Source organism: Cervus elaphus, chromosome 5 (assembly GCF_910594005.1).
Source record: "Cervus elaphus chromosome 5, mCerEla1.1, whole genome shotgun sequence".
NCBI classification, from domain to species: Eukaryota; Metazoa; Chordata; class Mammalia; order Artiodactyla; family Cervidae; genus Cervus; species Cervus elaphus.
The window spans coordinates 3,554,202-3,578,875 of NC_057819.1; the positions used below are offsets into that span (position 1 = coordinate 3,554,202).

The 24,674-nt window shown below is 51.0% G+C and overlaps 1 protein-coding gene across 2 annotated transcripts in view; it reads right to left on the minus strand.

The window, feature by feature from the left end:
* OSBP2 (oxysterol binding protein 2) overlaps positions 1 to 24,674 on the minus strand; it is a 120,446-nt gene that overhangs the window by 76,167 nt on the left and 19,605 nt on the right. For both annotated transcript variants that reach the window (XM_043901331.1, XM_043901332.1), the window contains exon 2: positions 20,201 to 20,409. In XM_043901331.1, coding sequence (XP_043757266.1) covers positions 20,201 to 20,409 — 209 coding nt within the window. The remainder of the gene's footprint in view (positions 1 to 20,200; positions 20,410 to 24,674) is intronic.

The window sequence follows — 24,674 nt, forward strand, 5'->3', positions numbered from 1 at the left end:
CGATTCATTAAAAAATATAAATGCAAACTTTTGTCCGTGGGCTTGCAAGCGGATGTCTGCAGGAAGCAACTGCAGGAAGGTTTATAATCTCAGTTTCTTCAGTAAACGAGACTGCAGATGGTGGATGAAAAAATACTTGTATTCATAAATGATTTCTTATCATGCAAACCCTGGTGATTGAAGCTTCTGTACATGGTTCTTAAATACTGAGTTTCTTGCTGCTCTGATAAATGCTTACAGATTTTTTTAAAAAAATCATCAGCCCTCTGACTCTATTGCTGACTTTGGTGATATATACCCACTAGGGACAGAGAGGGAGGCTAGCTGGGTTCTGAACCAAGCCATTCACTGCAAAGGCTTCTATAACCCCCACTGGCCTGTGCCCAGCCCTCGGAGATGATCGTGACCATCTCTGTCTTGCCAATCCAAGCTAGCTAAGGCACTCTGCCGTTCCATACACTTTCTCTATCCACAAAGTAGAATTAAGATCGACAAATATTTCACAGGACAGGACTGTGGCACAGATATCATAAAGAGGCAGGATTGACTGTATCTAGGATCCCACAGTATGTGTAAGGTCTGTCAACCGGATAAGGGCAGTGTTTGGATCAGGGATCATATTGGCCCTGACTGTCAAAGTCCTTCCAAGCAATGGCCTTTAAAAACCAATTATCAGGCACTTCCCTGTGGTCCCTTGGCTGAGGCTCCACACTCCCACTAAAGGGAGCCCAGGCTGGATCCCTGGTCACAGAACTAGATCCCACATGCCGCAACTAAGACTCGGCACAGCCAAATCAATTAATTTAAAATATATATATTTGCATAATAGAAATGATTCAAGAGGGCTATTTCTCTGATATGAGCTGAGTCTCTCAAGCATGTGTAGAGGAAAGAAAACAATCAATTTTAATGAACAGTTCATTTACCAGCAAAGATCAAAGTCCTGCGTGCCACACTAGGGCCTGCCGCAGCCAAATAATTAATTTTAAAACTCCGATTACCAGCTCTCAGTTCCCTTAGTTTCAGGGCAGCCATTTTATGCAGCGGGGCAAGCCCAGAGATAGCAGAAGAAAAACCCATTAACTGATTTTTAAATGGCTTATTCCAAAGCTTGCTGGTCTTGAAAAGACCCTTGACCTCATTTGCCAGTGGAGTCTCAGAAAGTTACATCTCAAACCGAAAAACAAGCAAATAACCAATAACCTATCAAGTCTTCCCCCAATTCTCTCCCTCTCTCTTTAGTAAAATGCACTTAGCCGCATTCCTGTAGGGTTGGTTTTTGCGTTTTGCTGACAGTCTTGCTATTTCATATGACCTGAAAGCTACCAGCACCCGAGCCATAAGAGCAAGCAGCTGTGGAGACGGGAGGGAACACACACACACAAACACACACGCTCCAAATCCAGCTCCCACAGACAGACCCCGAAGCCTCAGGACTAACAAGGGCACTCTGGCTTTGCTCCTTCCTGCCTCCCCCCGGGTCCACCATAGAGCACGTATGTGTGCAAGCTAGACAGGCAGCTAAAACTTCTACAGAACGGGTGACGCCGTTTCAGGCTGTCAAGTCTTTGCCATCCTTTCTTTCTCTCTCTCCCTAAAAACCAGGGCTCAAAAGCAGCGTCATGTGGGGCTCCATATCCAGAGTCTTTCCTGACCTGGGAATGCCTGCAGGCTGAGGCTCAAACCTAACAATAAGCCCTGCATGTCATCCAGCCAGTTCCGCCTCCAGCCCACAGAGCCCACCACCCATGGACACCTACAACGAAATGTTCTGCGTCTGCCAACCTAGGAGCCCACATCGTCTTCCCACAGCCCAGCCGCCTTGGACCAGCAGGGACGGAGTCACCCCCACCACCTCTGTTTCTTTTGGACGACTCCCAGTGTTGCGTGTATGGAGAAGGGCACAAGATTCACATCCCTCCCACCCTCAAACAACATGCACAAAATCAAATTAAACTACACTCTAAAACGGGAACAGAGTTTCCACTTGGAGGAGGAGGCAAAGCTGTTACAGAGAAAGAATCTCAAGGAAAGGAAATCTTGCTGTGTGCTGTGTTCTCAGGGTTAGTACTGAGGTCTGCCCATCAGAATTCCAGTCTGTGGGGCTGCCTTCCGGAAGGGCTGCACCCAAACCACCTCCAGTCAAACATTTCTCTCCCCTTAGGGCTCTCCGGGGGACTGGGGAGCCCAATCAAATGCCTATTCTACGTGTTGAACCCCTCAGAGCAGCACCAGGCTGTCCCAGGGGCTCTTTTATGTTCTGTGTTTTTTTCCTGATATTTTGTGCTCTGTAGGTTGATCTTTTCTCTCGGCATTATCTGCCCTGAGCTGGTGGGGTCAGTGGAAAGGAAACCTTGCCCATGTGTGTTGGCTACTGGCCCCTGGAAAGAGCGGAAGACGTGCAGTCTGGAAAGAAGATGGGCTAGGTCATTTCTAAGAAAGGGCTGATCTCACGGCCCAGAAATCCTGGCTTTTGCATGTGCTGAGGACACGGTCCCCACGTGCTTGCCAGACTCAGGGCCTCTCCTCTGGTCAGCGCTGGGTTTCCTTTCAGAACCTCTCCCTGAGGCCTCCAGGGTGCACCTCAGAGATGGTGCAGTGAACCCTCCAGGAGCCTCCCTTCAGGCTGTGGCTCGCTTGAGAGGCTTCTGCAGTCTGAAGCTGATGCATCAGCCCCAGGAGCACACCTTCACGTTCACTCTTCTGGCACGGTGCGGACTCTGAGGCGACCAGCAGAGTTCAATATCCATCAACGAGCTGATGTTGAGGCTTTTTTTTTTTTTCCACCCTTTTATATTTCATGTAAATTTGTTCAAAGCTATTAAAATTAATTACTCACCCCCCTCCCCAAGAAGCCTTGAATCAAATTCAACGTTTACAACGCGTTAATTACCACGGTCCCTGGCATTAGAGACTCATTATGCTGGAGTCACGGGGCTAATCTAATTTTACATGAAAGGGGACGTGTCATTGCGGGAGCTCTGCAAGCCTGAGCTTGCAGACTCGTTTTATCCTCTTGGAGTCTGTCAGAGTCAATCACACCAAAGGCCTTGGCTGGTCTGTCAGCCACCCGAGAGCATACTCGGCCTTTGGAAAGAGGACGCTGAGTGCCCACAGCCCGGGGCCCGCTCTGAGCGCACCGGCCACCACTTGCTCGCCACGCGGCAGAGGCCCGGGGGCTCCCTGCTGAAGGTTATCCTTGCAGGACGAGGCTCCCTGGGAACCTGGTGGGACTCTGCACCCTGTGCCCCGGTAGCGGTTCCAGAGGGACTGATGGGACACCAGGGAAACGGGAGACCCCAGGGGCCGGCAGGACGCCTTCCCCTCCCCTTTCCTAACCCGCAGGGCACTCTGCAGCCGATCAAACTGTCCCCACCATCACCACCATCACCACTGCTGCCTGGACTGGTGCCACATGGCCAAGCAGTGCTGACACTTCACACGTCCTCACAGGAGCCCGATTCTTCTAAATAAAGGCAAAGGCTGAGCGGGGGGACGGAGTTCTGCTGCACAGTCTCTCCATCGTGTCCGCCTCTCTGTGGCCTCACAGACTACAGCCTGCCAGGTCCTCTGTCCCAGCAATTTTCCAAGCAAGAATGCTGGAGTGGGCTGCCATCTCCTACTCTGGGAGGCGGTTGGGTTATGACACAGCCAGGATCCCAGTTCAGTTGGGTTCTGGCACTTGAGACACCACGAGGAGCAGACAGGACACAGAGCCCGGCTCTGCCCCTGAGGCTCACTCAGATCCCGGTACTCTTCTCCTTCCCCACGGCCGCCACCCCCGGCTGGCATCACCTGCCACCTGGACCCACTGGCCCCCACCTGGACCCACTGTCCAGCCTCACTCTGACACATTCTCCACCTCCCGCCGGCAGCCCTTGGGGTCCAGAGGGGAATCTGGCTGGGGAGGCCTTTCACAACCCAGGATCTGGCCTGGGCTGGTCTCTCCAGCATCATCTTGGGACATCCTCACCTCCCCACTCCTCCCTGCTCCTGCCCCCACCCCGCCACCGAGAACTGTCTTCAGCTGAGGACGGCCATGCTCTCTGCCACCTCTGAGTCTCACTTCCCCTGCACTCTACTCACCATCAGCCCTCTGGGTCTTGGCTTATGCATCACCTCCTCCAGGGAGCCTTCCCTGACTATCCAGACTGGGTTAGGTGCCTTTCACTGTGCTTGCTTTGCCCGGGTCAACTTGTTAGACACAATCCACCGTGACTGTGGCTCTGCCTGCCTTCTCCCAGCAGGCAATGAGGTCCCTGGCTGCACAGCCTGGTTTTGTTTTCCACTCAATCTTTATCTCCTAACACTGTCTGGCACAGAGAAATGTGCGGTACACATTTGTTGTGTAATAACTTAAAATATACTGATCTCCATAAAATTTAGCAAGAAAGCAAGTTTTTTAACTCAGAAGGCACTGCCTGCTCCAGATCTATGATTAAAACTCGTCAAAGGACAAACATGGTCTGCAAAAACTGCTGTTTCTGAGGCCTCTTCGTGGGAGGAAGCAGTCATTCTGCAGGTCTCACGTCCTGGGGATCACTTTCCCTTAGTGCAATCCTGAGTGACCAGGCTCATTTCTCAGACAGGGCGGTCCACTCCAGCACTGCCTGGCTGACCTAAGTCGCAGGGCTCTGGGAAGCTTCTGGGTCCCAGGGTCAGGGTTGGCAAGGAACACCAGGTTGAGAAAAGGCATGTTTTCCATCAAGGTGTCATGGTTTCTCTATTTCCAAAAATAACGAATCTCCATGAATTGCATTCTTGCTCAAATATTCCCTAAGGCAAAGATTTTACATGATCAGTCATATTTTGGGAGCGACAGTATTAGCAGTATTGCAGAGCTATTTGTTTACTTTAAGATGTGGTGTTTCAGGCCCCAGGGGAAAGAAAAGAGGCACAGTCTGTATCTACAGTGACCCTCCTGATCCCCCTCCACACTAGGGGTCCCGATGAATGTGACCTGTGCACAGGCCCCTTGTTCTTTGAAGCAAAGAGGACATATAAAATGCTGTAATGCCTGAGAAAAATGTCCAATCATTTTTAAAAAGCAAAATGAAGGCTTCCCTGGTGGTCCAATGGTTAAGAATCCACCTACCAATGAAGGGGACGTGGGTTTGATCCCTGATGCAGGAAGATTCCACCACTTGCCGCAGAGCAGCTAAGCTCTTGGGCCACAATTACTGAGCCCGAACACCTAGAGCTCCTGCTCCACAACCAGAGAAGCCCCCGCAATGAGAAGCCCCCGCACTGCAGTGAAGAGTTGCTCCCATTCACTGCACGGGAGAAAGACTGCGTAGCAGCGAAGACCCAGTGCAGCCAAAAATAAATACGTATTTTTAAATAACTTAAAAAATGGTGAGATGAGTATGTTTATCAAGAAAACCTGACTTCAACACTTCCTCAGGTTTTCCTGAGTAGGCCGACTCGGTCTCCCCGAGCCTGGACTCCCCCACACGGCTGGTGCGGGTATAAAATCGTAGAACCACTTTGGAAGACAATCTGGCAACTGCTTAGAGAGTTAAACATCTATCTACCCTCTGACCCAGGCATGCCACCCCTGGGTATTTACCCAAGAGAAAGGAAGGCACCTGTCCACACAAATGCTTGGACATGAATGTTCAGAGCGGCTCTACCTGCAACAGCCAAAACCTGGCAACGCCCTGAGGCAGGAGGCAGCGGATAAGCCGCGGCACATCCCCAGCAGAATCCACAATAAGGAAAACCAGTGATGTGTGCACAGCCTGAGTGGAGTTCAAACAGTTGCGCTGGGTGAAAGAGGCCAAACGGAGAGGAAGAGGAGACTCACTGTAAAGTCCACTTGTGCACCATCCAGAAAACGTAAATGCCGCTGTGCCTGGAAGCAGGTCAGTGTGGCCTGGGGAGGTGGCGGGGGGGCTGGACACAGGGCAATTTGGGGTGGCGGATATGTCCCTAACCTTGACTGTGGTGGTGGTTTCATAGGTATGTACATACATCAAACTTAGCAAATTGTATAGTTTAAATACAGGGAGTTGTGCTCAGACCCTCAGCTATGTCTGACTCTCTTCGACCCCATGGACTGTGGCCTGCCAGGCTCCTCTGTCCATGGAATTTTCCAGGCAAGAATACTGGAGTGGGTTGCCATTTTCCCTCTTCAGGGGACCAGGAATTGAACCTGGATCTCTTATGTTTCCTGCATTGACAGGCAGATTCTTTACCACTAGCGTGACCTGGGAAGCCCAAAGGCAGTTATGGCATGCCTATTTTTCCAGTAGTCATATACGGATGTGAGAGTTGAACTATAAAGAAAGCTGAGTGCCGAAGAATTGATGCTTTTGAACTGTCGTGTTGGAGAAGACTCTTTGAGAGTCCCTTGGACTGCAAGGAGATCCAACCAGTCAATCGTAATGGAAATCAGTCCTGAATATTCATTGGAAGGACTGAAGCTGAAGCTGAAACTCCAATACTTTGGCCACCTGATGAGAAGAACTGACTTGTTTGCAAAGACACTGATGCTGGGAAAGATTGAAGGCAAGAGGAGAAGGGGACGACAGAGGATGAGATGGTTGGATGGCATCACTGACTCAGTGGACATGAGTTTGAGCAAGCTCCAGGAGTTGGTGATGGACAGGGAAGGCTGGCGTGCTGCAGTCCATGGGGTTGCAAAGAGTCTGACATGACTGAGCAACTGAACTGAACTGATTACGCTCAGCAACAGCATTAAAACAAACACGTACTGAGGACCAAAGAGAACGGCTGCCCATCAAATCGTGATGCTGTATGCCTTAAACTTACACAGTGCTCTATGTCTAAGAGATCAATAAAACTGGAAGAAGAAAATAAAATACATAAGTGTGTCAAATCAACACACTCTACAGCTTAAACTTACATGAGGTTGTACACCAATTATACCTCAATTCTGAGGACTTCCCTGGTGCTCCAGCGGTTGAGAATTTGCGGGACTTGGGTTCAATCCCTGGTCGGAGAACTGGGATCCCACATGCTGGCCCATGCGCCCAACCCATCGAGCCTGCATGCCACAGCTAGAGTCCGTGCGCCTCAGCAAAGGATCCTGCCTGCGGCAACTGAGAGCAGACCCAGCCACATGAAAATAAACAAATGTTTCTGAAAAAACGATACCTCAGTTTCTAAAAAAGGAAAGCTAACTTTAAAAAGACAGAGAGAGACAGAGAAAGGCTGTCTACCGAGAAACCCTGTGCTCCACACCCCGCAGCTGGGGCAGCCGCTGCAAGCCACCGAGGCCACGAGGCCCAGCACCTTCGTGGGGTCAGACCTCCCACATGCCCCTGCTGAAGGCCCAGCTGTCCCCTGGGAAGGCCCCACTTTCCTTCACTGAGAAGACCCTACCTGTCCCCCCCCCCCCATCAGCCCACATGAGGCCACCGTACCGGCCATGACGCTCGGGACCACCATTCAGATTCCCCGGGGCATCCCAGCCCTAACCGGCCAGGACTGACTGCCGTGTGAGGCAGAGGTGTTCTCCAGACAGAATTCAATTTGTGATTGCAGATTATCTTTTTTAGCTGCTTTTAGGCAAAAGGACATGAGCACGATGGCCAATGAAAATCCCATTCACATGTCCCGTTTCCCTTTCCACAAGGCTCAATGCAATAGAACAGAGGTGACCCCAAGAAGGCGGGAGCGTGACTGGGCTCTGGGGAAGCCGCAGTGACTCTTTCAAGCATTAGGGCCAGCGTCCAAGCAGAGCTCTCTGTTCCTGGGTTACCCCACCAGGCAGCAAGCAAAACGACGCTTTCTGCTCCTGCTCTTCCCTGGGTCCTCATCCAGGGAATGCAGCAAAGCACAGCTCCGAGGCTGCAAAACTCTACATCGGGACTTCAGCACCACTGCTCACACGGTCATTCAAATCCTGGGCACCGACCACGTGGCAGGCCCTGCGCTCTGCACACTCCTGGGAGCCAGCAGTCTAGCCGAGCGGACAGATGTTGATCAAAGCACCCCCACTTCCTAACAGAGATCTTGGGCAAGGCGCTGAGGTCGCCTCTGTGAACAGGGATGAAGCGCCTTCCTCTCAGCAGACCGTTCATGACTCACTGAGCCGCCGCCCTAGCCGTGCCTGCAGCAGACCCAGCACCGCCCGGGGTCAGCCTCGGCGGCAGGGTGCTGGGAGAAGAAACGGGTGTGCTCCTTAACGGGTCTCTCTCCCTCCGATCGGCCCCAGGGCAGGACGCTCCGGCCCACCTGCAGTCGCCTTACACAGAGACACCAAGAGGCAGCGTGTGTCTGAAGAGCGCAGGCTCCAGTGGAGAGGTGGACAGTGCGTACCTTGGCCAGGAGACCCCCAAGAACGGCCTCTCCACGCCCACAGCCCAGGCTGGGGTCTGAGCCCAAGGACAAATGATTCGGTGTGTGGCGGGGACCACGACGCAGGAAGGATGGAAGGCTGGGGGCAAGGGCCGCTGCTTTCCACTGTGAGCACGGCTTTCACCACTCCTTTCCCGTGGTGGGTATTAGTGGGACAGGAAAAATCCATTAATATTAAAATAAGATTGGCACACGGCATTTACTTTTGGGTTGCTCGAAACGCAGTGGTGTGACAGAAGTCAGATCCACAAACGCCAAGGGGATTAAATCAAAAGGGTTTAACGGCGTTTCAGTGGCCTGAGCGTACTGCGGCGGGCTGTGGGGAACGGCGGGGTCTCAGCCCTGTGGCGTTTGTCCCCGTCTCACAAGTGACGAGTCGTCTCACAAGTTCGTCTCGCAAGTGACGAGTCGCGACTCCGTAGGCGCTGAGCCGAGGACAACGCACCGCTCAGAGTTTTAGCAGCCCCGCCGCTCACTGGTGACCGAATGTGCCCCACTCTGGACAATCGCCTGGCCATTTTCCAAGAGGAGATGGATCACTGCACACACTTACTGCAAAAAGCCTGGCGCTGGAAACGCCACTGGATGACACTGGACGACGCGCAGTTTTTAAAATAACACTGGTAACCATGCCTTTCCGCTGGCTGGGGCCTGTAAGCCCCATGAGGACTGAGCGCCCAGCCTGGGCGATCATGCAGTTCAGGCACCTTCATTTGGTTTTAAATAGACTACGGACAGATTAAGGGTTTTCGCTTCGTATTAAATGAGAATCTGACGGGCACGCATGAAATACATATGTAAGAGGGAAGATAATAAGCCGAGGAACACTGAAGAGCAGGAAGCGCGTCTGAAGCAAGGGCAACGGGCTGGTTTCTGGGTAACAGGAGCTGGACAGGGCGTGAGGGGAGGAGAAGCAAAGGGCGGGGCTGGGCAGGGGGCATCGGGCGGGGCACCTGTCACCAAAGGCGCCCCATCACCAAGCTCGAGGCTGACCCTGCTCTGTCCCTTTGGCGCTATTGCTACCTCATTCTGGAAAGAAACTGGACATGCTTTTTTTTTTTTTTTTTTTTAAAAAAGTGCTTCCTGGGACTTCAGAGGTGATCCAGTGGTTAAGACTTCGCCTTCCAATGCAGGGATTACAGGTTTGATCATGGATCAAGGAGGTAAGATCCTACATGCCTCACAGCCAAGAAGCCAAAAAACAAAAAGTATTGTAACAAATTCAACAAAGATTTTTAAAATGGTCCATCTTAAAAAAAAAAAAAGTTTAAAAAATGCATCCCTGGTGGTCCAGTGGATAAGAATCTGTCTGTCAATACATGGGACACAGGTTCAAACCCTGGTCCAGGAAGATTCCACATGCCTTGGGGCAACTAAGCCTGTGCAACACAACGATTGAGCCTGTGTGCTTTAGAGCCTGGAAGCCACAGGAGAAGCCACTGCAGTGAGAAGCCCGAGCACCGCAGAGACAGAAAGGCCACTCACAGCAACAAAGGCCCAGCGCAGCCAAAGATAATTAACTGATTATATTATTTTTCAAAGTGCTTCCTGTGTTTTCTGGAGCTCCTTCAGGGAGGGCAGGTGTGGGTCCCTGTTACTCAGAGTCTCGTCTGTGCAGCTCCCGCAGCCGCAAGCGCGGCCCTGGAGGTGCAGGCAGGCCCGGACGGCAGAGGCTGGAACGGGGCAGGGCTGCCTGGGGCCACTTTTCGGAAGCACCTGTCAAACGTCTGTGGGATGTGCTGACCGCAGGCACAGAGAAGAAGTATGAGGTCGTGTGGGCCCCGTCACTTCAGCCGTGTCCGACTCTTTGCCACCTCAAGAACTGTAGCCCACCAGGCTCTTCTGTCCATGGGACTCTCCAGGCAAGAATACTGGAGTGGGTAGCCATTCCCTCCTCCAGGGGATCTTCCTGACCCAGGAAGTGAGCCCATATCTCCTGCGTCTCCTGCATTGCAGGCAGGTTCTTTACCCACTGAGCCACCTGGGAAGCCCCGCAGAAGGTCATACTGGTCCTCAAAGAACCCACAGGCCACACCACCAAGGGTGGAGGGGAGCTGGGAGGGAGTAGCGATGGCCGGATCATGGCAGTGTTTTCATTGCTTCTTGCAAACTGCCTCTCCTGTCCTGTTTTAATGGCACAGAGAGTCAAGTTGAAGCAAGAGCGGAGGATGATTTTTCCCGCCGGATCCCCCTTCCTTCCTCTTCTCCACAGGAGAGTGTGGATTTTCTCTCCCACAGTGCCCCAGGCTTCCAGACTGACGGGCGTGTTTGCGAACCAGCCCGTCTCTGCCCTCCGGGCCTCCTGAACACGTCCCTCTTGGGGACAGCTCCAGCCTCCCTCCGAGGACGGGCTGCCTGGGCTGTCGCCGCAGGCGCTGTGGCCTTTTCCCCCTGAGTGTGGTTGTCAGTCGATGGCCCTGAGCTGTGATCGCATCTGGGAGGCCCTGAGCCCGGCGCAGAGGGGGCGTTTCCATACAAATGGACGAGCATGGGCACTTCTGGATAAGCTATGATGGCCAAGGCTCACTGGAGGGTGTATGTGGGTTTACCTTCCCGTAGCCACGCCGCGCACTTTCTGCTGAGGCAGTGTTCGCTGGAACAACCTTTATAACTCGCCAAGTATCAAAGTGGAAAGTGTGCACTCAACCCAGTAATCCTTTCTCTAAGAATTTACCCTTAGGAAATAATCACACCAGAGCCAAAGGAAAGAGAAAGTGAGCACAGAAATGCTTGTCCCAGTGCTTTTTTGGATAATAAGGAAACACGGCAAGCAACCCGAACGGCTAAGGAAATGTTTGATTAAACTGTGCTATATCCACCCAATGGATAACATGCACTGCTAAAAATGACATTTCAGGGACTTCCCTGGTGGTCCAGTGGTTACGACTCCGCCTTCCAATGCAGGGGGTGCAGGGCAGGTTCGATCCCTGATCAGGGAACTAAGATCCCACATGTCCCAGGGTGCAGCCAAAGAAAGAAAAAAGACATTTTAATTAGATACCCGAACAAGTGATAAGATTAAAGAATTGTTGTTGCAGGTGTGACAGTGGTCTCGAATGGATGCTTTTAAGAGTCCTTGTATTTTTATTACTCATTTACTTGTTGGCCACACTGTGAAGCATGTGGGATCTTGGTTCCCTGATCAGGGATTGAAACTTCATCCCCTGCAGTGGAAGTTCGGAGTCTTAACCACTGGATAGCCAGGGAAGCCCTGAGTCCTTGGATTTTAGAGATACATGTGAAATATTTGCAGATGGGGTTTGGTTTAAAATAACAGTGGGAAAGCAGATTAGTGGTTCCCAGGAGCAGAGGGAGGCGGGGAACAGGGAGTAAACGCTAATGGGCATGGGGCTTCCTCTCGGGGATGATGAAAGTGTTCTGGAATTAGAGGTGACGGCTGCACGATGCTGTGAGCATGCTAAATGTCACTAATGGTGAATTTTATGTCATGTGTATCTATCACAATAAAAAATAATAATAATGAAGGGTGACCAGAAGATGGGATGAGGTGAAATACGATCGGCCATGAACTGATCATTGTTGGAAGGTGCGTGATAAGAACATGGGACTGTGTATGGCATAAGTGTTAGATATACTGCATGGAACATACTGGAAAGCTTCCATAATAAAAAGTGATGCATATTTTTTTGGCCCAGAACGTCTGCAACATGTTGAATTTAATGAGCCAGTTACAATATTGAATATTGTGAATTTTCCCAGTGGTGTGAAATTATATATAAAAATGCATCTGTATGCATAAATTAATGTTTGCAATGCTATTCAGTAAAGATTTAACTGTGATCATTTCTAGGTTAGTAGATTTGAGATTTTTCTCCCTTTTGTTCATTTCCCAGTATGGTTTGCACTTTTCTTTTTTCCCTTCAGTCTTTTTACAGAACAATAAAGGTTTTTATCTTAAAAAGCAGAAATGTTTAGGAACACCCTTTTTAACCTCAGGCAGTCTCACAGAATGGTCCTGGGAAAATGGCAGATTCCTAACAAGAGCCACTTGGCGAGCTTGACACCTGGGTGTTTGGCAGCACCGCCCTCCATAGTGGCCATTTCTGCTGTTGGACGCCCCTGCCAATGATCACTACTTACCCTCACAACCACCTGAAGACACAGGCAATGGTCCTGCCTTTGAGGAGCAAAGAAATGAAGGTTAAGGGCCTCGTCAAAAGCGACACATCGGAAGGGACTTCCCCGGTGGTCCACTGGTTTAGAATTAGCCTTGCAGTGCAAGGGACACAGGTTCAAACCCTGGTCAGGGAACTGAAATCCCACAGGCCGCAGAGCCCGAGGGCTACAACTTGGGAGTCTGTGCGCCTCAACAAAAGATCATACATGATGCAGTGAAGATCCCATGGGCGGCAACTAAGACCCTGTACAGTCAAGTAAATTTTTAAAAAATGTTACACAATGGAAAAGATGAAAACTCTAATTCACAAAGGTATGTGCACCCCAATGTTCACAACAGCCAAGACAGAGAAGCAACAGTGGTCTCGAATGGATGCTTTTAAGAGTCCTTGTATTTTTATTACTCATTTACTTGTTGGCCACACTGTGAAGCATGTGGGATCTTGGTTCCCTGACCAGGGATTGAAACTTCATCCCCTGCAGTGGAAGTTTGGAGTCTTAACCACTGGATAGCCAGGGAAGCCCTGAGTCTTCCCTGTGTCCGCCGACAGAGGAATGGGTAAAGAAGATAAGAAATATGTATATGTACACAATGGAGTATTATTCAGCCACACGAAAGAGTGGATGAAGCCATGTGCAACACATGCGTGGACCTAGAGATTATCATACTAAGTGAAGTAAGACAGAGAAAGACAAATAAAAAGTGACATCACTTATTTGTGGAATCTTAAAAAAAATGAACTTATTTACAAAACAGAAACAGACTCACAACCAATATAGAAAATAGTATTATGGTTACCAAAGGGGAGAGTGTGTGTGGGGGCAACAGGGATGAATTAGGAGTCTAGGATTAGCAAATACACACTACTATTACTAGATAAGTAATAAGTTCCCTGTGCAGGACAGGGAACTACATTCAATATCTTGTAATATCTATAATGGAAAGGAATCTGAAAAAGAAAATACATACATGGCTGCTGCTGCTGCTAAGTCGCTTCAGTCGTGTCCGACTCTGTGCGACCCCACAGACGGCAGCCCACCAGGCTCCTCCATCCCTGGGATTCTCCAGGCAAGAACACTGGAGTGGGTTGCCATTTCCTTCTCCAATGCATCAAAGCGAAAAGTGAAAGTGAAGTCGCTCAGTCGTATCCAACTCTTAGTGACCCCATGGACTGCAGCCTACCAGGCTCCTCCATCCACGGGATTTTCCAGGCAAGAGTACTGGAGTGGGGTAAATACATACGTACATACATACATATATATAACTAAATTACTTTGCTGTTCTCCTGAAACTAACATAATTCAAAATTTATTTTTAAGTCACACAATGACTCAAGGCCAAACTAGGATCCCAAATCTTGTGCCCCCTTTACTAAGCCACAGCCCTGCACACCATTATGTAAATAAGACTCAGCTATGCCCCCTGGCGGGGTGAGGAAGACCCCCGCCTGCTGGTTCCACAGCCCCGAATGCCTAGCCTTGAGCTTTGTAAGTTTCTCTCCAAATCAAAGCTCAAGCTGGCAAAGTCGAGTGCAGAAGGAACCCAGGAAGATGTCCCATCCCAGCTCGCCTTGGGTTCAGGTCACGTACTTTTGCCATTAGCGATGAAATGAGCTGCTAACCCCACCCACGTCAGAGACTGGAGCTCATGCCCACAGATCCACCAGCAGGTTAACATCTAAATGGCAACAAAGCACAAGCCTTCTCAATCTGATAATTACAAAGGTAAGTGCTATTATACCCTTTAGTTACAAAGGAAGCAATTAGTATCAGGATAATTGCCCTGGTGGGAAAATGACACTTAAAGCATCTTAATGGTAAGAATGGACCCAATGCAGACAAGTGACTCTTTCGTTTACCTTTCTGGTCAAACGACTCTGACCTACTAATCCTCTTACGAAGTCCACCTCCAACACAAACATTTCAGAATGCTTATTTTTTCTACTGAAATAAGGGGGCCACCTCTGGGCCATGGGCCCTTGGGCTCTGCCAGCTGGCAGAGGGTCTGTGGGAAGAGTCGGAACAAACACCGCCCTCGCTTTGAAAACCCAGCTCAGCCTCCCTGAGAACTGAGCTGTCAAGCTGCTTGCATTCAGCGTGTACATTCCAGCTCGCTGGTGAGTGACCCAGTTACCCTGAGCCTCTTCCGCCAGAACCGACTTACATGAGTCCCTCGGGGGCTAAGCCGCTGCCATCTGTATGGGCACAGGGTCACATCCGAACCCAAACTGTCAACACCTCTCACACAACAGAACGCTGTCGCTCTGCTGAGTTCCCTTCTGGTGGCGCTCGCCTTTGCTGATGAGGACACTTGAGAACTGACTCCAACTCACGTCCCTTCCCCACCTTGCAGGCCCCCTGGCGAGGCTGAGCCCTCAGAGGTCTCTGTCCTTCCAGGAAGCCCTGCCCTGTGCCAAGTCCTGCCTCTTCCGGAAAAGCCAGAATTCTCTCCCAGAGACACTAACTTTCCCCTTGGTTTCTTCAGACTCTGTGCTTCTCTGCTGGAAGCACATGTGTGTCCCCTTTTCTCAGGCCCTGACCCCCTTTTCTGGTTCCCCTCTATCCTCTGAGTCACCAGGGAGAGTGCAAGTTCCTTTAAAAAAAAAGCCTCAGTGCACTGTGTTGTTAATTTTTCAGATATGACAACGGTACCTTGAATATATTAAACTTTTAAAAAGGCATCCTTATCTTTTAGAGACGCACCCTGAAACATTGACAAATGTTCAGAAAGATGCAGGATTAGGGAAGAAGGCAGAGGCACAGGAACCAGATTGAGTTAACTGGTGACAAGTATGGGCCGGTTCCTGAGACTTCTGTCTGCTTCTGTTTTGTCGTAAGTTTTCCATAACAACAACAAGATTTTTGAGAAGTCCCAGTGCCCGGGTTCTGCAGCCTCCTTGAGTCCACCTGCGCCCTCCTGAGGCTTTTATGCCTCTTTTGGCTGAGATGTTTACTGAGCAACAACTCCATGCAAGGTGCTGCTACAGCTGCAACGTGAGAGCGACTGGCCTGCCTGCAACGAGCCCTCAGGATGAGGAGGCTGGTCCTCGATTTTGACAACCCCCCCTCCCAGGGCCTCATTTCTCAAACTGGGCACAGACTTTTCTCTCCCCAGACACCAGGGGTGGGCCCGTGAAGTGGAGTGGAGTGAGCTTGGCTTCCTGTCCTGGCATCGCTGAGGGGAAATCTTAACTGCCTCCCTTGGTCTTACTGGATGAAGTGGCCCAGATGTGAGTCAGGGCAGAGAAGAGTTTGAGGGAGAGAGAGTCTGACTCATCCAAGTTTCAGAGGGTTTGGGTGAGCTCAGCCCCTCTGTCCTGCAACCTGTGAGCCAAGGACTACAGGCCAGGACACGGCCTGCCTCTCACCTGGGCTGGAAGCTTGGAGGGAAGTGCTGAGACCACAAGGGGCTTCGAGGCCTGAACACCTAAACGCTGGACACCTCCTAATCCAAAGGGCTAGAAACCCGAAACAGACTTCACCCTCCCCAAACTAGGCACAGATCTGTTTATCTGTACAGAGGGCCATGTGACATTCTGGGGGCCCCGGACCTACAGCCAAAGCAAGCCGAGAATTCCCACCTCGAGCTGCCCACCGCCCTGCCCCCGGTACCACTGAAAGTTCATCCTGGGGCCACCAGGGAAACAGAAGCCAAACCCACTGGTCAACAACGCCTTTTTTGCTGCTGTCAGCTTCAGTGACCAACAGTTCACACCCACAGTCCCACTCTCTCAGTCCAGATGGGGGGCCGAGAGTCTTTGTGGCGAAGGGTGCGGCATTCCCAGTACAGACACAGTCCCTCTTCTCAGGTGGAGAGAAGGCTGCACCTACATCTGGAAGACAGCGGCCAAGGATACAGATACAAGTGCACCGGGCGGACTCCCCACAGCACCGCTGTCGTCTCTCTGGATCCCGTTCATTAAAAAAAAAAAAACACATGTAGTAAAACAGAATTCAACCCTCATTCCACGGAAAACGTGCAATTTGGAAATGGGGGAAGCAAGACGGCTGCAGCAAGCCATCCAGGAAGTCTGAGTAGACCGTGTTTCTCAAAAGGAGATCCATGGGGGGCTGACAGGAGCACTGCCTGGAATGTATATTAAAAACGGGGGTTTCTGGGGCTTCTCTGATGGTCCAGAGGTTAAGACTTCAAATTCCCAGTGCAGGGGGCCGAGGTTCAATTCCCTGGTTGGGGAACTAGATCCCACATGCCACAACTAAGAGTTCATACGCTGCAGACGTCCCCAACAGTAGAGTGGATAAGAATCCACCCGCCAATGCAGGGTTCAATTCCCAGTCCAGGAAGATTCTACGTGTGGCCTAACTGCTGAGCCCGTGCGCTGCATGCGACAGGGACTCCACGTGTCACGGCTGCTGAAGCCCCTGCGACTGGAGCCTGTGCTGCCCGAGAGCGCTAAGTCGCCTCAGTCGTGTCCGACTCTTATCGACCCTGTAGACTGTAGCCCACCAGGCTCCTTTGTCCATGGGATTTTCCAGGCAAGAATACTGGAGTGGGTTGCCATTTCCTCCTAAACGGGGTCCTGACCCAGGGATCGAACCTGAGTCTCTTACATCTCCCGCTTTGGCAGGCGGGCCTTTTACCACTAGCTCCACCTGGGAAGCCATTGCAATGAGGAGCCCATGCGTGGCAACGAAAATGACTCAGGGCAACCAAAAATTTAGAAAAAAAAAAAAAAGAAGAGTTCACATGTTGAAACTAAAGACCCCATATGCCCCCAACGAAGCTTGAAGACCTCGGGCACCAAAACTAAGGCCTGGAGCAGCCGAGATAAACACAAAAATATTTTTAAAAAACAGAAATATATACATTTAAAATGGGAGCTCCTGGGCACCACCTTATCAGCTCGTCAGAATCTTGGTGGTCCTCCGCTAAGAACTGTAACGTGTTCGCACTAGTGACCTTTGCGCCCACCTAAGTCACAGAGAAGTTTTTCAGGGTGTGTGCGTGTGTGTTTGTGTGTGGTGTTGTTGTTGTTTAATCCATGTCAGTCACTATTTTACTACCTTAATGAGCTCGTGAAAGACTTCACTAAACCTTCTGCCCACCTCAGCGGATGAGGCTTCTCCTTCTCGGGACCAAGGAATCTGAGGGTGAACAGCTTGAATGTGGCCGTGTTTTCCGCCTGTCCTGAGACGAGGGCACCCCGTCCCCGCTCAGCCTCTGGGGGATGGGCACGGTTGAAGCCATGGCTCGTTACTTGCAGGCATTCTCCGAGCTCCTCCCACCCACCCAACAAGTCAGAAACCCCGCATTTCAGGAAGCCACTCCTCCTCCTAATGGGAAGACTGCCCAGGGGGCCAAGGCGAGACCACCATCTCTCCAGGCCACGTGTGAGCCGAGGCACAAAGGCAGCAGGCTTTCCAGGGGCTCTTTCCAGAGCCTGAGCAGCCCCCTCCCCACTCCCCAGGGATTTATTTTCACCTCGAGGGATCACGGCCAACAGGGACAGCAGGAAAGCCTTCCAGGTCCTACCTGTTTTTTTGTTTTTTGTTTTTTTCAGGTCCTACCTTTACAGGCTTTTCATCTTGAAGCTCTAGGACGGAAGGCTGCCCAGATGTTCTTTAGGCTCAGCCCCCCGGGCCACCGGCCAGCCCCTGCAGGCCCTGCTCAAACGCCCACCTTGGTTGCTCTAAGGGCAGAATCTGGGCTGCCCGGGGTAATTCCAAGTGCTGGGCTGTGATATCAGAATAGGGCTATGACATCAATGTGGGGGCAGGTCAGCCTGGGGGAGCAGGGCAGGAGAGAGGGAGCCCCCAAGGGGCCGGATTAGCCACCCCCCGCCCCGTGGTGGGAGCAAGGTGAGAGAGAGGTGTCCGGGCGGTGGCGTCACTGCTCACAGCCTCCTGGGGCACCCGCTGGGAGGGCGGGCCTGATGATCTGAAAATGATTCACAAGTCCTGAAAGGTAGGCGGCAAGCCAGCCAACCGGCTGGCGCTTCTGGAACTAATTCAGGCACTAATTCAGGGACAAGGAAAGCTAATGAACCGTCTTCTAGCGCCCCCCTGTGTCAAGTGAAAGGACACGCTCTGGTTTCTGACAGAAGCTCCCAGGTGGGCTGAGCGTCACGGTCCCCCCAAGACGCAGCTAAATGCTGGCAGATGAAAGGTGAAAGACACTTTACATCTGAATAACAATAAACAAACTGTAATATAAGTATGTCTCAACCATTGCGTGGGACACATTTACACTAAAACATTATTTCGGTGGCCTGTATTTGTATTTACGAAAATCTGCCAATCTCATCCAGGGAGATTTTTTTTAATGCAGGTGCCCTCCGCCCACCCCATTCCCAACACTGCTCTCATCCATCAGATTTATCACTGCCCAGTGACCTGGGAATCTGTGTTATTTTAAAGCCGCCAAGGTGGCTATTATCAGTAACTACAGCTGACTTCCCTTGAGCATTTGCCAAGCCAGGTGCCAGGTTCACTACACCCACTATGTCACCGCACCTCCAAGGGGTGGTTCTGTGATTAAGCCCACTTCACAGAGGAGGGAATGAGGCGACAGAAGGCAGCACCTTGACCAAGGCCACACAGCCACGAAGGGAGCCACGGTTTGAACCCAGGCGGACTGGATCCCTTTGGCTTAGAAATCTTTGAACTGGAAGGATGCTGGGAGGCACACAGTCGGCTGATGGGGGAACCCCTTGCCAAGTTCAGCATCACCGCTGACGCACTCAAACACCAGAGTGTGGACTCCAAGGAAGAGTCATCATGGGGGCGGGGGGTCCCACGTTCCAACTAGTGGAGACTAAAACAGAAGGTCGGACTAATAGTCAGTGACCTTCCACACGCACTGAGGCAAGTGCTGGGGAGACCCCAGTGCAGGGAGACCGCACTGCTGTAAAAACAAGCAGGAAGCTTTTTCTATGTACTCACAGGAAAAGATTCCAAGATCTACTGTCGCTAAATAGAAAAAAACAGCAAAGTGGGGACTGCACTTTTTTAAAATAAGTACTTATTTGCAGGACTTCCCCTGTAGTCCAGTGGTTAAGACTGCCTTCCAATGCAGGAGGTGTGGGTTCAATCTCTACTCAGAGAATTAAGATCCCCCAGGTTGCACAGTGTGGCCAAAAAAACAAACAAAAAAAATGTACTTATTTGAATATACACGTGTAAAGACATAAGATCCCGGAAGCTCAGTGGCCCCTGCGTGGGAGAACAGGGTGGGCAGCCTGGCAGAAGAGTCAAGGGCAGACTTCATGGCATGCGACTTTGAAACTGTTGGTTTATGAATCTTATAAAGACGTTACATGTTTAAAAAAATATAAATGCATGAAACTAAAAAATAAAATGTCTTGCTTAGGACTTCTGAGCCGACCTTCTGAGCTGCCTTGGCGAAGGCAGCAGCTCTGGCTAAATGGTTTTCAGTCTCCAGAGCGGACCTCGGAGCAAGCCTGGCCTGAGGTACAGGCCCACCATCCTGGTCTCCCGCCCTGCCTTCTGCCTCCGGAGCTGACCCAGCGCAGCATCCGAGGGTTCTGCCGAAGCCCAGGGACCAGGCACACCGAGCCCCGCCCACCGCGAACATCCCCACCCCGAGAGCTGCAGGCCGCCCCTGCCACCTAACGTCTGGCTGCTGAGGACGTGGGGAGCTGAGCGGGCAGGGCGAGGTGGGTCTGCCGGTCACCACCGCCCCCCAAACGCTCTCAGCTCCCTTGGTCTCCAGACCCGCCACACTGCACGCGCTCCCGCCGCGCCGAGCACTGGCTACCTGACTGGTTGCTCATCATGCGGACAGCCTTGGCCTTGGCCAGCTCCAGGGCGGTGATCCACTGCTGCCGCTCCACCTCCGAGCCGGCCTTGAGGTGGTAGGTCCTGCCCCCACTGGTCAGCACAATACCGCAAGAGTCCTCCGTGTCGAAGTGTGCGGTGAACAGGTTGATGGTGCCACGGCAGGTGTGGGCCATTTCCCCCTGATTTCTGTGGGATGCAAGAGGAGGGATGGGGTGAGGCTCCCAGACTCTGTGGTTCTAGACCAAGGGTCCCCAACCTCCAGGATCTAATGCCTGATGATCCGAGGTGAAGGGGATGTAATAATAATACCAATAAAGTGCACATAAATGTAATGCACTTGAATCATTCCAAAAACATCCCCCGCCTCCAGGTCTATGGAAAAGCTGTCTTCCACGAAACCGGTCCCTGGTGCTGAAGAGGTTGGGGACTGCTGTTCTAGACTGAAAGAGAGACCTTAAGGCCCATCCCTGGAATCTCAGACCCTTGGAGCTGGCAGAGGCCCTGATGTCAGTGCTAGGAGATAACGGCTCTCAGGACTGGCAGAGGCTCAGCCTCGCAGGGGTTGGGGGGGGGCTCTCAGTGGGGACAGAGGCCAAGGGAGGAGGGCCCACAGCAGGGCCACATGCAGGGCATGCTGGCTGGGTCTGAGCCCTTGCAGACACCAGGAAATGGAGAGGGGAGACGGCCAGGACCCTGCCAGGCAGCATAGACTTCTGACTCCACCCCAGGCTCTTCCCACCTAGTCTCAGAACCACAGAGTTGGAACAGGGCGGGAACCAGCTGCTAAAACTGCGATTAGGGACCCAGAACCCCAGGGGGTGGACTTGGAGGCCCCCCCTTGCCAGGAATGACCTGGGAACTGAGATCTGAAGAGCAAGGAAACCACCCTTCTCTTCTAGCCCCAGGAGATGAGGGCGATGGCTGGGCTGACCCAGTACCCCCGGCGACAAGGGGCTGACTCTGTGCTGGTTACAAGATCATAGAGCTGACGGTACCAAAGTAAGGGGAACACGTATATGTATGACTGAGTCCCTTTGCTGTCCACCTGAACTATCACAGCATCGTTAATTGGCTACCCTCCAATATAAAATAAAAAGCTTTAAAAAAAAAAAAGGAGAAGCAGAGGTAACTAAAGCCTGGGCCACTTCCAACTGTGACCAATGTCTGAAAACAGACCCGACGGCCATGACTGGGTCTACTTAACTCACTCCTTCAGACACTCACTGGAAATTCAGACACCCGTCCTCCTCCCCACGACAAACCAAAGCTCTGTCCACAGAGGCGGTGGGGAAAAGGAAGAGCAACTGGTCAGCCCGTAGCCCTGCGGGTGCCGGAGTCCCTGCGGCCATTCCACTACTCTTCAGCGCTCACTCACTTTCCTTGGCTGTTCACCGCCTGTTACTTTCTCGACTCTTCTACGAGTTCTAGAGTCAAATGACAACAAGACGTTCATCTTTCACTGGAACAGCTGCTGCCGTTTCAGATTCTCTCCTGCTTCAGTTACATTCCTTAGAGAGGATGATGTGTGGTTGACCTTGAATGACACTGGGCTGAGAAGCACGCAACCCCCTGTGCAGCTGAAATCTGCCGGGTGCTGGCAGAGGGCGCAGAGGACCCAGAATGGCTGGTGGGGGAGGGAGATGACCACCGACAACAGCCTCGGGACCGGCCACAGTAGTACCAGAGGAGCCTGCTCCACAGCCTTCTTGCGTCAGTCTCCCAGGCGACCCCAGCAGGCCACCGGGACGAGGACCCTGTCACTGCTATGTCCCCTCCCGGGGAACGGGTCAAGGTATCTTTGGAGGATGGTGGACCCTCCATCGAAGCGGGAGGGCTCACACCATTGGAGGCACAACTGGACCAGAGTAGCAAAAGGTGCAGAGCGTCCTGGACACAAACCTCGTGCATTTTCTCCAGTTCCCCTGACTGCCTCCCCCTCTGTCTCTGGGTCAGCGCTTCCTCCTCGTCCAGCTGTCCCTCTGCTTATGGACTTTCGTAAAATGACAACGGGAATCGGGAAGTGGGGGCGAACAGGGCAGATACAACCTCCCTCCCCTTGTGCCTCTGCCGACTGCTTGGCAGCATGTTTTCTCCTCACATATACTCTGGAGGAGTCCGTGCACCAGGCCCACTGTGTCTCTGCCGCTCAAGGTGAGGCGACATCCAGCAAAGGAAGCGCACTGCATCATGGCCTCTGTCCTTCCACTGCCCGATTCCACCTCACGGCCCTGTGATCGCACCTCTCAAAGTGTTCACTCTTTAATCTTTCTTTCTCGGACTATGCTTTCTGGGGGATTTTCACAAAAAATGTCCACGGGCAAGAAAAAAAAAAGGACAGGCAGCAAGTTTCAACCCAGACATATACAAAGACAAAAGCTGGGATGGCTCTGGTGGTCCGGTGGTGAAGAATCCACCGTGCAATGCACGGGACATGGGTTCCATGCCTGGTCAGGAAACTAAGATCCCACGAGTCTCAGAGCAACTAGGCCTGGGTGCCACAACTATTGGGCCCACGTGCCACTGCTAGAGAGTCCGCGTGCCACTAGGAAAGACCCCCCACGAAGCAATAAAGATTCCCAGGTGCTGTAACTAAGACCCAACGCAGCCAAATAAATAAGTACATATTTTTAAAAGTAAATAAATAAAAAATAGGTAAGATAAAAAGATTCCTCTTACCCAAAGCCAGGACAACTTGAGCATCAAAATAAATGATAATGATAGATATTAACCCACTGGATAAGCTAGAAATCCATGAGTTCACTCTGACGTAAATAAGTGAATAGGTAAACGCTCTTTTTAAAGAGCAACCATCGAAGTTATAACTGATTCAAGCAAGAATCGCCAAAGGATATTAAACACCAGTGGGAAAGACTGGGTAAGGGACAGTTTTACAAAGCCTCAAGGTGTATCCTCCCAAAATATTTTCTAATTAGTCATTAATTAATATTATAAAAGTAACTTTACAGTGGGAAAAACCTGGCAAATACCATCTTAACGAAAAGATGGAAGCCACGTTTGTTAGCAGCAGGACAAATCAACATGCTGTGCCTCCTGGGACTTCCCTGGTGGTCCAGTGGTTAAGATTCTGAGCTTCCCATGCTGGGGGTCTGGGTTTGATTCCTTGTTGAGGAACTAAGATCCCACATGCCAGAAACAAACCAAAAAAAACATCGTGTGCCTCCTGGTACGGAGCACTATGAAGGACACAGTGTGTATCCTATGGTGTTCCTGCCACAAATACAGGACCTGCATCGAAACGTAAGGGAATTCCAAGCAATCCTATACTGAGGCATATTCTACAAAGCAACTGGCCTGAATTTATCAAAAACACTCAGGCCACGAAAGACAAGGAAAAATGGAAAACTGTTCCAGACTGAAACTAAAGTGACAAGACAGGACAACCAAATGCAATCTATGTTCCTGGAGTGGGTCTTCTTCCCTGAAAGGACATGACTGGAACGACTGGCAAAATACAAAGGTGGTCCATGGGTTGGATGGTAGCACTGTATTAGTGTTTACCCTGGGCATATGTCAGAGAATGTTCTGGTTAAAGAATGCACGCTGATGTATTATGTGATCACAGGCTTCGTGTCTGATACTTATTCTTAAAGAGTTAAAAAAAAATACAAATATATTGTCCCATGGCTGATTCATATCAATGTATGACAAAACCCACTGGAAAAAAAATAATAATAATAAAAAAAAATACAAATATATTGTCGTGCTAAGTTGCTTCAGTTCAGTTCAGTTCAGTTCAGTTGCTCAGTTGTGTCCGACTCTTTGCAACCCCATGAATCGCAGCACGCCAGGCCTCCCTGTCCATCACCAACTCCTGGAGTCCATCCAAACCCATGTTCATCGAGTCGATGATGCCATCCAACCATCTCATCCTCTGTCGTCCCCTTCTCCTCCTGTCTTCAATCTTTCTCAGCATCAGGGTCTTTTCCAATGAGTCAGTTCTTCGCATCAGGTGGCCAAAGTATTGGAGTTTCAGCTTCAACATCAGTCCTTCCAATGAGCACCCAGGACTGATCTCCTTTAGGATGGACTAATTGGATCTCCTTGCAGTCCAAGGGACTCTCAAGAGTCTTCTCCAACACCACAGTTCAAAACCATCAATTCTTTGGGGCTCAGCTTGCTTTATAGTCCAACTCTCACATCCATACATGACCACATGTAAAACCATAGCCTTGACTAGACGGACCTTTGATGGCAAAGTAATGTCTCTGCTTTTTAACATGCTATCTAGGTTGGTCATAACTTTCCTTCCAAGGAGCAAGCGTCTTTTAATTTCATGACTGCAATGACCATCTGCAGTGATTTTGGAGCCCAAAAAAATAAAGTCAGCCACTGTTTCCACATCTATTTCCCATGAAGTGATGGGACCAGATGCCATGATCTTAGTTTTCTGAATGTTGAGCTTTAAGCCAACTTTTTCACTATCCTCTTTA